The sequence below is a fragment of the Rhipicephalus sanguineus genome, chromosome 4 (genome assembly GCF_013339695.2).
Source record: "Rhipicephalus sanguineus isolate Rsan-2018 chromosome 4, BIME_Rsan_1.4, whole genome shotgun sequence".
NCBI classification, from domain to species: Eukaryota; Metazoa; Arthropoda; class Arachnida; order Ixodida; family Ixodidae; genus Rhipicephalus; species Rhipicephalus sanguineus.
In genome coordinates, this window is record NC_051179.1 from 62,558,475 (window position 1) to 62,573,687 (window position 15,213).

The 15,213-nt window shown below is 48.9% G+C and overlaps 2 protein-coding genes across 2 annotated transcripts in view; one reads left to right on the top strand and one right to left on the bottom strand.

Moving 5' to 3' along the window:
* Positions 1–15,213, top strand: part of LOC119390090 (glutathione S-transferase Mu 2) — a 302,300-nt gene that overhangs the window by 167,946 nt on the left and 119,141 nt on the right. The gene's annotated exons all lie outside the window — the stretch shown is intronic.
* LOC119390093 (uncharacterized) overlaps positions 1–15,213 on the bottom strand; it is a 38,690-nt gene that overhangs the window by 14,095 nt on the left and 9,382 nt on the right. Inside the window, exon 2 of the mRNA XM_037657635.2 lies at positions 11,253–11,351. Within this exon, the coding sequence (XP_037513563.1) occupies positions 11,253–11,351 (99 nt within the window). The remainder of the gene's footprint in view (positions 1–11,252; positions 11,352–15,213) is intronic.

The window sequence follows — 15,213 nt, forward strand, 5'->3', positions numbered from 1 at the left end:
GCAGATACAAACGGAAGCCGGGAGCAAGTTCATTGCCGCCGTTCCCGTCCTCGAGGACTTGCACGCGGACATGGTTTTGGGAGCTGACTACCTCTTGTCTGGTGAAGTTCAGCTCATTATAGATGGCGGCCAAGTAAAGCTCGGCTGCCTCACTCCGAACACTTTCTCGGCCCCAAATATCCAAGTTAAAAGACCGCAGCCACGGATGTCCAGCAGCGAGAGCCTCCTCAGTGACCAGCCGCAGGCACATCTGCTGACTTCACGGCAGTCATCGGCTGAGTGTGTCGTGAGGGCTTTGCTCAAGAAATCCATGGCTGCCGAGGACACATTTATCGAGCATTTGCCTGTTTTGTCGGGATCTGCAAGCCGCGGCATGGCCGAGGTTATCGATGCGCCGCCGGAAGATGGAGCCAGCATCGACCCTTCCGGCCGCCTGGCGTGCGACTCTACTGACGACGACGGGCAGTTCATTCTGACCGCCAGTGTAAAACACGAATGCCGTACGGATCACCACAAGGCGGTCTGTGCCTACGGGGGACCCGACGCTCATCGGTCGGATGGCCGCGGTAGGGAACACCTAGAGAGCATATTTGTTTCTTGCAGCTACGGAACAGGAGAGTGCGGTGGCGGCCGCGCAGAAGCTACTGCGCCAAACCATGAAGGCCAGGTCTCGCAGCATGACCAAACTCGCAAGCATGCTTCCTTGGAGGAGTATGTGCCTGCTCAGTCCGCTGACATGCACAAGCATGCGTTAGAGCGAAGCACGGAACAGCGACGACGTAACCTCATGGTAAGCGTGCGACGACCATCACGACATAGCCAATGGCGTCCACCAGAACCATCATCGCCTGACTTCCAAAGCAAGTCGCAGCGTGGACGTGACCGGCCTCCGCGCAGCAGCCAATGCCGCCCGCCAGAAGCATTAGTGCTATCGATGGTGGTTCAGGGGCCAGGACCTCTAAGAAACGACCACCGCCACAGAAAGGCCATCTTTTAGGAGCACTCCATGCTCGCAGTGTGGCCGAGTGTAAGGACAGAGCGGCCTTCAGGCACGGGTGCATGCTCGGCTGGTGAAGCAGAGGAAGACGAAGACAGAGAATAGAACAGCCGGCCTAGCGAACAGGCGTTGTGTCTATTTCTCTCGTCATTACAATATATATATATATATATATATATATATATATATATATATATATATATATTGCCACAAGCTGTTCAACATCTTCCGAAGAGGCACGCCATGGTATGAGCGGCTCGCGACCAGAGGCGAAAAGAAGAGGTCGACGAAGTCGGGCTAGCGAGCGTGGAACATTTTGGCTTGAGTGTTGTCCTTAAGTTCACGGCACAAGTTCGCCTTGAATAAATAGGTCTTTTTACTAACAGGCGCTGTATTTGTTGGTAACATTCTGGTGGAGGTGCGGGGTATGATTCCAAGCCCACAACAGGCTAGGGAGCGTAGTCCAGATCCCCGACGACTGGAGCCAGGAGAATTAACGCCTGTCCATCAACGCACGAGTCGCCGCCTACGTGGTGAGCAGCCCGAGTTTGGCCCTCTCTTCGATTCATTGAGACCAGCGGAGACTGTGAGCTCAGACGACACTGCGATGGCTGCTCAAGCTACACCGTCTCCATCCCATATCATCGTGGATTCTCCCCGAACACCGGAGGTCTTCCACGGCGATACTTTCGAAGATGCCGAGGACTGGCTCGAGGGCTTCGAACGCGTCGCCAGTTTGAACGGTTGGGACGAAGCCAGGAAACTTCGTTACGTCTATGTGGCACTGCAGGATTCGGCACGTACGTGGTTTGAAAACCACGAAGCGTCCTTGTTGACATGGGATGACTTCCGAAGGGAGCTGCTGGTTACCTACCCGAACACGGACCGCAGAGAGAAGGCAGAGGCTGCTCTTCAGGGGAGGAACCAACGGAACAATGAGAGCGTGGCCATGTACATTGAAGACATGTCGCGGCTCTTCCGCCGAGCCGATCCAAACATGGCCGAGGAGAAGAAGTTGCGACACCTGATGCGCGGAGTAAAGGAGGAGATTTTTGCAGGCTTGGTGCGTAATCCGCCGCGCACCGTGGCAGAGTTTAGATCCGAGGCAGCGACGATGGAGAAGGCACTACAACAGCGTGCACGACAGTACAACAGGGACGTGAGCGTCTCTTCGGTTAGCGCGGCGTCGGCAACCCTCACCAGCAACATCGACGTCCTGCGGGAAGTGGTGAGGGCTGTCGTAAGGGAGGAGCTGCAGAATATGCAACTGACCCAAGGTGCTCCAGCGATGCCCTCACTTGCGGACGTTGTGCGTGAAGAAGTAAGGCAAGCAATTCAACCCCAGCCTCAGGTACTGCACTGCGCACAACCGGAACCTCAACCTCAGTTGTCGTACGCACAAGTTGTACGACAGGAGCTCGGACGCACGAACTTTGCCCAAGCTGCCGTTACGCCCTCGACGTTTCCCCGCAATACGCCGCCGCCCATGCCGGAAGCAAGACCCCGTAAGAGCGATATATGGCGTACTGCAGACCGGCGGCCCCTATGCTACCACTGCGGGGAGGCAGGTCACCTCTATCGGGCTTGTCAGTATCGTCGAGTGGGACTGCGTGGCTTCCCAGTTAATGCACCATGTCCTCGGAACGGTGAGCGGCCTTACGAAATCGAAGAATTTTTATCTTCGCGCCATACGATTCAGGAAACCCACCAACGTGAACCCAGGTCGGCAGCATCGATGCGCTATCGGTCGCCCAGTCCTCGTCCGTCATCAACTTTCCCGAGGCGTCGTTCCCCTAGCCCACGACGGGAAAACTAGAGCCAGCGACCTGTGGAGGCAAGGCCGCTGATACTCGGAGAACTGAAGACCTTCCACCGCTAACCCGACCGGACAACGGCAGTGGCGCAAAGACAAGTGCAGTAATGGCGACGTTACCTCCGAACTGCTAGTCACCATAGACGACCTCGAGGCTATTGCGCTGCTAGACACTGGTGCAGACTACTCAGTGGTCAGTAGCGTGCTCGCAAAGAAGTTGAAGAAGGTGCTGACTGAATGGACTGGACCTCAGATCCGTACTGCCGGAGGGCACTTAGTCAGCCCCGTGGGACTGTGCACCGCAAGGATAGGGATAAGAGGATTCATGTACGTCGGCAGCTTTATTGTTCTTCCTGAATGTTCGCGTGAGCTGATCCTAGGCATGGACTTCTTGCAAGCAAACAACGCAATCATCGACTTGCAAGAATCTCAAGTTTCGTTTTCTACAGAGAATGCCGTCGCCATGTGTCATACGGAGCAACCCATCGTTTCACCCCTCCGTATTGTGGACGAAGGTGTCACCGTGCCGCCCCGTTGCAGTGTGACAGTTCTTGTCAAAAGTGAAGTTTTACGTGATTGTGATGGACTAGCAGATGGAAACATCGGACTGCTACTAGAAAAGGGACTATGCGTGGCAAGAGGCCTCGTGCACCTTCGTGACGGATGTGCGGATGTCCTATTAACCAACTTTGGAAATGAGGTGCAGCATGTGGCGAAGGGAACCGCCATAGCATCCCTGCATGATTATGTGCAAGTTGCGGATGTTTGTACACTTGATGAAGCACGGCCAGCCTCTGCGACAGTAGACAGTGTCCTCCAATCAATAGACATTGACAGAGAGCTGTCATCACCGCAGAAAGAGCAGATTGTGAACCTGATTAAGGAATTCGCAGAGTGCTTTTCCACTTCGTCGAAAGTCGGACGCACTCCCGTCGCAAAGCACCGAATCGTGGTCGAAGAACATGTTAGACCTATACACCAACGTCCGTACCGAGTAGCGCCAAAAGAAAGGGAAGCCATCAAGCAGCAAGTACAAGAAATGCTTAAGGATGACGTGATACAACCATCCAATAGTCCGTGGGCGTCGCCGGTAGTGCTGGTCAGAAAGAAGGACAACACCCTGCGGTTTTGTGTTGACTACAGGAAACTGAACCTCGTCACGAAGCGTGATGTTTATCCACTTCCACGAATTGACGATACTTTGGATAAGTTACGCAACGCTCAATTCTTTTCGTCATTGGATTTAAAGAGCGGGTACTGGCAAATTGAAGTGGACGAACGAGATCGCGAGAAGACGGCATTTGTGACACCCGACGGACTATATGAGTTCAAAGTGCTCCCTTTTGGTTTATGCTCTGCTCCCGCTACCTTCCAGAGGATGATGGACACTGTCCTCTCCGGACTTAAATGGCAATCGTGCCTCGTCTATCTTGATGATGTAGTGGTTTTTTCCTCTACCTTCGAGCAGCACGTGCAGCGATTGAGAACAGTACTGGGTGCTATTCGCGCGGCAGCTCTGACTATAAAACCGGAAAAATGTCACTTCGGATTTCGCGAACTTCGCTTCCTCGGGCACATTGTTAGTGCTGAAGGTGTCCGCCCAGATCCTGAAAAGATCACAGCAGTAGAAAACTTTCCGAAGCCACGAGACAAAAAGGCCATGAGACGATTCTTGGGCCTCTGTGCCTACTATAGACGCTTCGTTGAAAACTTTTCCAAGATCGCTGAACCATTGACACGGCTTACAAAAGAAGGTGTACCATTCATCTGGCACGCAGAACAAGAAGACGCTTTTTCTGAGCTGCGACGCCGTTTGCAGTCTCCTCCTATTTTGGCTCACTTTGATGAAGACGCGGAAACGGACATCCATACCGACGCCAGTAACGTGGGTCTCGGCGCCATCCTTATTCAGTGGCAGAATGGAGAAGAAAAGGTTATTGCATACGCAAGCCGCACTCTATCGAATGCTGAGTTCAATTACTCAGCTACAGAGAAAGAGTGCCTCGCAGTTATATGGGCCATCAGCAAGTTCCGTCCATATCTATACGGCAGGCCATTCCGAGCGATCAGCGACCATCATTCATTGTGCTGGCTGGCAAATCTCAAGGACCCTTCAGGAAGACTTGCTAGATGGAGCCTGCGTCTGCAGGAATATGACATCACCGTCGTCTACAAGTCCGGCCACAAGCACAATGACGCGGATTGCCTGTCACGTGGACCAGTCGAGTCTTCATCTTCTGATCATGGAGAAGATTTTCCATTTCTCGGAGCTCTCAACGTGTCCGAGATGGCCCGTCATCAGCGAATGGACCCGGACCTGCTCCTGCTTATTCAGTACTTGGAGGGTCAGCAAGTAAAGGTACCGCGAGTTTTCGTCCGCGGATTGTGTTCCTATGTACTCCAGAATGACGTCCTCTACAAGAGAAACTTCGAACACAGTGGTGAGACGTTTCTGCTTCTTGTACCTTCATCACTGCGAGCGGAAATATTAGAAGCGTGTCATGATGACCCGTCGGCTGGACATTTGGGTATTACTCGGACTTTAGCAAGAATCTGCCAGAGATATTATTGGCCAAAGTTAATGGATTCTGTACAGCACTATGTGAAGCCATGCCGAGAATGCCAAAGGCGCAAAATACCGCCATTAAAGCCAGCAGGCCTGTTGAAACCGATAGAGCCCCCGAAAGTACCATTTGAGCAGGTGGGAATGGATTTACTTGGACCCTTTCCTGTCTCATCGTCGGGAAAGCGGTGGATCATTGTAGCGACAGACTACATGACCCGGTATGCTGAGACGTCGTCTCTCGCAAAAGGAACCGCGAATGAAGTGGCTCAGTTTTTCGTCAGCCAGATAGTATTACGACATGGCGCACCTAAGGCTGTCATAACCGACAAAGGAACGGCGTTTACTGCCCGTTTGATGCAGTCTATAATGAAACTCACGCATACCGACCACAGAAGAACTACAGCTTACCATCCGCAAACAAACGGCTTAACTGAAAGGCTCAATAGAACGCTCGCTGACATGATCGCCATGTATGTGGACGTCGAACATCGAACGTGGGACAGCATTTTACCGTATGCTACATTTGCGTACAATACCGCAGTACAAGAGACGACGCACTTCACACCATTCCAACTTGTTTACGGTAGGACAGTGACAACGACCCTAGACGCGATGTTACCTGTAAGCAATACGAACGAGGATGACGCTGACATCAGCGAATACATAGAAAGGGCAGAAGAGGCCCGACAGCTGGCAAGGCACCGCATAATTCAACAGCAGGGCGTCGACGCCCTGCTGTTCGGTAAATCGGTAAATCGGTATAATCTAAGGCGAAGGGATGTCCTGTACAATCCCGGAGACAAAGTGTGGGTGTGGACGCCTGTACGTGCACGTGGCCTTTCTGAAAAGCTGATGCGGCGCTATTTCGGCCCTTACAAGGTACTTCGCCGGATAAGTACCTTAAACTACGAGGTCATCCCTGAAGGCCAAGTGTGCTCGACACGACGAAGAAATCACCCCGAAGTTGTACATGTAGTACGAATGAAACCCTACTACGAAATGCACTGAACAACATCATCGACACACGTGCTCAAACATCAAGACAAGCCCTACCATTCCAAACTGTTACCCGTCTGGACGCATCGGGACGATGCGTTTTAGGAGGGGGATTAATGCCACAAGCTGTTCAACATCTTCCGAAGAGGCACGCCGCTTCCTGCGTTTGTAAATGCCGTCAAACAAATGTCAAGCAAAGCGCCCAGTGCAACGGCGGACTGCGCGTGTCAACGCACCACGTGGGAAAAAGAAGACTGGCGGCTCATGGTATGAGCGGCTCGCGACCAGAGGCGAAAAGAAGAGGTCGACGAAGTCGGGCTAGCGAGCGTGGAACACTTTGGCTTGAGTGTTGTCCTTAAGTTCACGGCACAAGTTCGCCTTGAATAAATAGGTCTTTTTACTAACAGGCGCTGTATTTGTTGGTAACAATATATATATATATATATATTGTCACGTGGTCGTGAAGTCGACGAAGACAACAGATGGCGTGGTCAAGATGGAGCTCTTTATTTGGCCGAACTTGTGGCCGAGAAATGAAAACTCAGACTGCAGCAATACACGCTGTACACGGATAGCGGCGAACTGGGCGTCGGCCGTCGATAAACTGACAAGCGGTCAAGCGCGTCGGCTTTTATACAGGCGCTATCGAACTTTCCAGCGACATCGCTGGAGGCGGCGTTATCTCTCGGCAATGGTGGGACATTCGCGTGCGGCGCGCAATCTTAACGGAACGGTCTACAACAATCGCGAAGCTTCTTACACATCGCGGCGCGGCCTGCGCAGCGCGTTTCCCACAGTCTTTGTGGGTGAAGCTTCAACCCATGAAAAATAAGACGCGCAGCAATATGGATATAGATGAACAGAGACGAATGACACAAGGACACAAAACGGACAAGGACCTTGCGCTAGCCGAGTGGTTACGACGCCCGCTTCCTAACTGTTGGCACGCGGGTTGGAATCCCGCCTCTCCAAGAACTTCTTTCTTTCTTTCTTCCTTTCTTCTTTTTTCTCTTTCTTTCCTTGTTTCTTTCTTTCTTTCCTTTTTTCTTTCTATTTTTGTACTCGTTCTCTCGTACATCAGAGTTATTGCATCCGGCGCCGAAGAAATCGGCGCACGTGTTCTGGCATCGAAGTATAAGAGCACGAAGAGAGCGCGTGCCGGTACAAATAGGCGCACGTCTTTTGGGAACGAAGAAGAAGATTAGGAGGAAGGAGATAGCAGGTGCTGTTCACTGTTTCTTGATGGCCGTCCCATCCCTCAGGTACCTTGACTCCGTATTTTAGGCATCCACTGCCAGTCTGGTGGCAGGGTCTTGCACACTACAGGCCTTCTGACTAAGCAGATTGCAGAACAAGAGGACTTGTAGAAGAAGACGTATTTGGCGCGAGCGCGCGCTCGATATGCTATACAGTTGGCTATGCTATGTGCTTTTGCTTGCGGTAATATCATCATTAAGGCACTCGAAGAACAAGAGGAAGAAGACTTCTCTTTGGCGCGAGTGAGCGCTCAGATGGTTATGCTATATATATGGTTTTTGCCTGCGTTATGCCAAACTACGACGACAGCATACGATCACAGCCTACGACAGTCCGGTCCCCTGAAGTGCTCCGCACTTAAAATGAGTTTTCTTTCGCAGACGTTAAACCCAAATATTAGGTACACCATAGCGTGGAGTTCTTTAACGTGTACCTAATTAAAGTACGATCGGGTTTAAGTATTTCATTTCGGTCGATTTCTAGCTGTCAGATTCCAGAATAAAGCCGCACGTATGTACTTTGCGGCATCTCGTCACTTCCGGCGAGACACGACACTGGGCAAGGTGTCTCGTATAATAGCCGATACATTGAGCTACAGCGTCAAGAGCGCCGCTTATTGTCGGGTTTTTCATGCAAGATCCACAATACGGGGTTACGACGCAGCATGTAATTTCCACCACAACAACAAACAGGCATCCAGGGTTCGGTCCAAGGATGTCTCATGGGCTCTTGTGGGCGACCTGAGGATGTCCAAGACTAACCGCACAAAGTTCCCAAGCGAGACAAGATGCAAAATCATCAGGACACGCTGGAATGGTTGCCCGTTGTACTTGAACCGGTAGGCGTCACATTCTTATATACTATAGACCGTCGAAGAGATTTCCAGAACGAGAACTGGGAAGAAGAGAGCGTACAGAAAAAGCGCGCTGCATCAACTACCTACTCCGACGGGATGTTGCACATTTTGTCCTTGAGTAAGCTTTCAATGGAGTCTCTGCGAAAATTCGAATGCTTTGGCCCTAATGTTGCTGAATCTGTCCACGATACATGGTGTCAGTGAATACAGGAGAAGCGAAAGCTAACCACTCTGCCATTTTTTTTTTTTGGTTCAGCATAATTAGAAGAACATGGTATAAGGAAAGTTGCCCAATGTGCGCAGCGGTAGGCTTGTGCAGTGCTCTGAAGTAGCTACACATATAATATTCACGCGTGCAATTGTACAAGGCAGTTAGAAGGGCAGTATTGTTGGCGCAGAAGTGCAAGAGCGCGTGCTTTTTAGCAGCGAAGCGGAATTTAAATGCTATCAAGAGATGCTACAGTGTTTAATTATCTTAATAATTGGATTGTGCTTACAGTTTGAACAAAGAATTTCTTTTCTTTTTCTCGGATAACGAAATCATGAGGTTCTCGTTAGGACGCCGACAATGAAGTGTTAATTAAAGGAGTGGTGACAGAAAATTTGTGAACCTCTGTTTTTTGCTCTTAATCAATGGCTACTGACTCGATAATAGCGGCAACGAAACTCATTTGCCCCAGCGCGAGACGAATGTTTAATTATATGCTCGTATGTTACGACCGGAGGCAGTTTCGATTTCGAAGAGCACGCGGTGCCCCGTGACGTAGATGGTCTACTTGGTAAACAAGACCGCAAGAACCAGTGACGTCACGGGCCAGCTTCTGCTATGTTGACAGTCCTGCTGTTTCGTTTGCTGTGTTGAGCAGGTGTTGTGCATTGCGAGTGCTTGCTTCCTCGATTGTCAAACTACGTTGCTTTTCTAGTGCGGCGATGGACGAAAGAGCTGGCAGGAGTGTAAAAATCAGTAAGAAAAGCTCGATTCACTTTGCGAATCTCGCCGGTAGCTGCGATTTTGTTCTTGTAGTCGTTGTCCAACTGAGGCGACGTTTTCCGCCAGGCTTGGAGTAGCCGCAGCATTAGACGTGCTGAAACATTTTTGCTCCGATCATTCGTAAAGTAGCAGGATGAGAAGTGACGAAGGAAGCATTGAAATCACAACATTGGCACTCTGTAACAGTGTTTATGCGTAACATGCAAATGACGTGATGTACGCTTTACTGACTCGTATTTATATCAGACAACGCCGCGTTCTCAAGGCATGCCAATCCCACGTACGCACGTCGGAGGGTCGAAGCAGTTATCTGTCCACTACGCAATATGAACCCAGCAGAGAGCTTTAGTTCGTCTGTAGACTTCCTATCGTTTGCGGGTACCTGGTTACCGGAGCTGTTGACGGCTGCAGCAGCAGCAGCAACTGCTTACAACTGCGGAGCCCGTAGCGACATCTTGTGGCGTTTTGTCCAGCTACAATAATTTTTTTTTCGATTTTTTTCCGTCGCGTTGTAGTTCTTGTCGGGAAAAAAAGCAATGAGAATACTGTGAGTTGCTAATTATCTCACTGCAAATGCTTTACATAGAATCAGTAAGCGGGTAAGTCGCTGCGATGTTATATTGTAGGTCTCTGGTTAGGCTACGCATCATCAGGTGTCGCTACCAGCTTTGTCGGTCTCGTACACGCCTCCGGTAACCCGGCCAGAACTCGTGACGTACGTGGTATCCACTCGGTGACCTCATCGTCTTTTGCTTCTATTTCCGATCCGGCACTTTCACGAACTTCAAAACTCAATTAAAATACCTTTTAAGCTGTATTTGTGGCTGATATTGTACAGATGGCACCTATATGCACCCATTAGTGTGATTCAACAGTCAAATTGTGTCCGAATTTTTCTGTCACCACTCCTTTAACAGGAACCTTAGATATGAAACAGTTGGTACGTTAATGGTCGTATAATTTTAAATATTAGGTATATTTTAAGAGCGCCAGCAACACAAAACCATCTGGCAAGACATTTACTGGAAAATACTGAAAATATTTTGCATGTAGTCTACAGTTTTGATCTTTCACCTATCACACGTGTTACTGATTGCACGTTTATTTTTTAACTTTAATACCTAGGACATCCCTAAGAAGTCTACCAGAAATAGAGATGCGCAGCACACGAATCTTTTTGTGACGCCTTTTTAGCACAGTGCTCTGGAACAATGTTGACACACGGAGGTTCCATCTGCACCGAAGCTAAGTAATAATGTTTATAAATCCCCCCCCCCCCCTCGTCGAAATGCGGCCGCTGTGGCTTGGAAACGAACCCGATTCCTCGTGAGGGACAACTTTTCTGCAGTAAGGATATAGTCGTCTTCACACTTACTGGACAGATCCGATTCAGCGAGCAGAGAAGTGACTTGTCTACGTTGTACACGTTAGGGACAGTTGCAATGAGGCCACGGAACTTTCGCAGTGGCTCTGCATGCGTAACTAATTTCTCCTTGGCATCTCGTGGAAACTATTATAGATAAGTCGTTCTTGGGGATATTCAGTAAGATTTCATTTCCCTGCCAATGTCCCATCGGGTCACTGTATTTTCGAACAGCTAAACTGATTCCTGTGCACTAGCGTAAATGGCACAGCAAAAGCCCACAAACGACGTGTCATGTAAACACTGTCGTTTTTCGGGTGCGTACAGTACGTCCTATCTATATGCTTGTCCGAGTTCTGAGAAAACAAACAAAGATAGCGGTTAAATTCTTACAAGTAATTGAAAACACTTACGCCGTGGCGCGCGGTGCCTGCGTTGGCTTCGTCGATGAATTGGCCGTTGAACGCAAGCCGCCGGCACACGTTCTTGGAGTACCTGCGCACGGGATACATCTAGAAATACATCACAGAAAGAGGTTAGTTTTACGTATTGCTGGGCTGCCATATTGGTACGGTTCTAATGGTCTTCAGATTGTCACGCGAAGTAATATTTAACGCACAGAAAGCACAAGAATAACTGGATCCAGACTCTATGGCATGCACGATATAATGCAGTGAACAGGCACCCGATAATTCTATTAATACATTCTATAGAACATAAAATGGGCCAAAAAACACAACCATGAAACGTGCAGATTTGACTGCGTACGCAGCTACAATATTCACACCCTCTGGAGGCAGCCATAATGTCCACAGTCGTACGCGGCGGGGCCGCGTACGACGTCCTTGATTGGTTCATTCAAGCCCAATCGGGTGGTTATACTTGTGGTGCCATCCCGCCGGGAACTAGCACAAGATATATGTGACAGGCCGCAGGCTTCCTTTTGACTAAAATCTGTAATGGGGCATGCTGAAGGAGTCCAGCACCAACAAAGCGCTCGCACCGCGTATTCCGCCAGACCGAATAGATCCAACCGACGACGAGTCGGTTGCCCAACCAACGTTTCGCTGGTACGCTGACGACCACATTCGAATAGAGTCAATTTGTGTCCATCGGCTGCGCAGCACAGCGTCGCAGTTACGCTTGCTCTTTTTTAACAGTTACTCTATTGTGCACAGTAATAGTATTACAACAGGGGATTATACAGACGGAGATCCAGATAGCGTTCCGCAGTAGGATACGCATTGGGCTGGTTGGTTCATGAGCAGGAAAAAGAGCGCTGAAAAGACGGCACAAGAAAGGACATAGACCGCGGCACTGACTAACAAGCAAATGTGTTTATGCTTCTAGTCAGCACATACCGGGTGTCCCAGCCCACTCGGAGCCAGACTTTTTAAATGCGAAGCATTTCTTAGCGAACCTCAGCATCTATCTATCTATCTATCTATCTATCTATCTATCTATCTATCTATCTATCTATCTATCTATCTATCTATCTATCTATCTATCTATCTATCTATCTATCTATCTATCTATCTATCTATCTATCTATCTATCTATCTATCTATCTATCTATCTATCTATCTATCTATCTATCTATCTATCTATCTATCTATCTATCTATCTATCTATCTATCTATCTATCTATCTATCTATCTATCTATCTATCTATCTATCTAGCCGCCTACGTCTGGACGCCCTCCTGGTCGTCTGTATAACTTGTAATACTATACGAAAATTGGCCTAGCAGGGGATCAGTGTATGACGAACACGATTCACTGGTCATGACATGAATAACGCAAAATACCTGTCGCGTACGTCATGAAACCCTTTCTCTCAGTCACGTGTGGCACATACCCGTAAACCAGAGTTATTGTTATGCGGGTATGTGCCACAGGTGATACAGAGTCAGGTGATACAGACGCAAGGAAAGTGATAATAATAATTGTTGGGGTTTTATGTCCGAAAACCACGATATGATGTGAGAGACGCCGTAGCGAATGGCTCCGGAAATTTTGACCATTGAGTATTCTTTAACATGTACCGAGATCGCACAGAACACGGGCATCTAGCATTTTGCCTTTATCGAAATGCGACTGCCGCAGCCGGGAGCGAACCCGCGGCCTTCAGGTCAGCAGCCGAGCACCTTAACCGCTACACCACCGCGGCGGACGCAAGGAAAGTGAGGAAACTGAAGACAGAACATCCCTGGAAGACGCTCAACCACCATCCACTCGTACACGTCGTCCGCAACGTGGACCACGTGGATTACGCAAAAACCGGCGTCAATGCTTCCTACAATATTTCTGCTGAGAGGACCAGGCCTCTCATCATTACCGGTGTCTTCAACATTCATTTATCAAGACCCAAAAATGCTTGGTCTTTATACTGCGTGAAAGACGGATTAGATGTGGAGAGGGCATCGAGAACCTCGCTGCCACGTCCAGGACAGGATGCATCACATATCATTTCATCGTAAGAGGCATCCAGGATTTCCACCAGCTGCACTATACCTCGCACTTCACTACACTTAAGACTCCTCATAGCCGCTATCTCGAACCGATCCGATTAACAAGTCCCGTCCAGCTGCTCGGGCTCACTGATCACTTTGATGATGACCTTGATCAAGAACTGTCAAGAACCCCTTCCACACATGCACACGGGTTCGTGCGTTCGTCCTCCGCATGTGCGTGCGTTCCCCGTCATAACGGACAATTACAAGCATTACAACTGCAACTGTGACTGTAACGTACGTACGTGCAGTGCGCCTGCGCGTGCCATGCGGCTGTGTATATATCTAGGGAAACTTTCCTGAATGAAGCTTAGTTGCGAGTTATGCCTGCCCTGTGCGCCTGTGTTCCTTCTTTGTCCTGTTCGGATACGTGCTATCCAGTATTCAAGAATATAAGCACTACAAATCAGCTTACCGTGTCTGGTGTTGGTAACACCTATGTGTCTGTTGCCATCGCTACGCAAGTGTAAACAACTGGCGTTATAATAGATATGCCACTCTATATCATATGAGTGCGCGTACACCACTTCCATATTTCTCTAGCGTCATTCCGTAACGTTTCGCTCAATGTTAAAAATTACGCCACAGTCCCCGTCCCGCGCATGCTTCGCATAATATTGATTCCCACGGTACGTGGGATCTGCCAAATTTTATTATTTTGTTTTTTTGAAACCATGTGCTCTAGAAAGGTTCTACCTGCCGTATACTCTTGGTAATCTTGTGTGCACTTACAACCTGAATTTTTTTCATTACTACGCACTAATAATTAATTAACTTTAACTAGCCAACTTATTTATTCTTGCTCGAGTCAGTAAAATATTAACTTAAAAGCCGCCTCAAATAACTTCGAAATCGAGCAATTATTTTTCGCTGAAATCTGCCTGGTTATTTTTCTCGATAAAAAAAAACAAAAGCGCGCGAAATACGCGAAATAAGAAACGGCCCCGTGCTCGCGCGCGCCTATTTCGTACTTCATAATTCATATGACTGAAGGGCTTATAAGCCTTCTTTGATTGATACATGGCTGCGTCCGTTCGTTGTAGAGGGCTTCAAGCTACTTAATGTACGCGCATGAAAACACGCCGCTCACGCGAACATCACTGAGCGTGAAGACCTGCACAATTTGGCGATGAACGAGACCTACCTAGTGACACAGGCTTACCACTCACAGTGGAACAAAAAAGTGGAGGTTTGAATACGCACCGTGAACCACACGCTGAACGCAACATTAGAACTAGGTTACGTCAGGACGAAACGCTATCCGCCTCGTGCGCTGCTGCTTTCAGTGGTACTGGTGGCGCCACCAACGGCGGACGGTGGCGATAGGTGGATATGCGCGGCTCATAGAAGCCGTGGGTAAAGCGCCTGTTACTCTCCGTTTTTCTATTCATGTTTCATTCTGGTTTGATATTTGTACTGCCGACGCTGCTCCACTAGACAACCATGCCGTCTGTTACGTCCATTGTTCTATATTATTTGTTTTAAAATGACAGGCCCGTTTTTTTATGCGTGCGCGCGATGCACTGCGTACGTTTCTTACGTGCATGTGTCCAAGTTGTTTGCGTGATCTGTTAACACAGATGAAATAAAAACTGTTCCAGTACAAAACAGCATTCTTGTTTTATTGAACACCCCAAACAGTACAACAATGACTATTACGGCTGTATGTCTGCTTAAGAAACGCACAAAAGACACGCGATTTTATCTTCGCCCAACACTCGTAGCACTCAACTATAGTTGAGTGCTACGAGTGTTGGTTTTCTTGGCCTATAGGCCAAGAAAACCAAAATCTAACTTTTAACAGCCGTCACACAGCTGCATAATAATGCGTGAAAGTACTGTACCAAATGACCAACAAACAT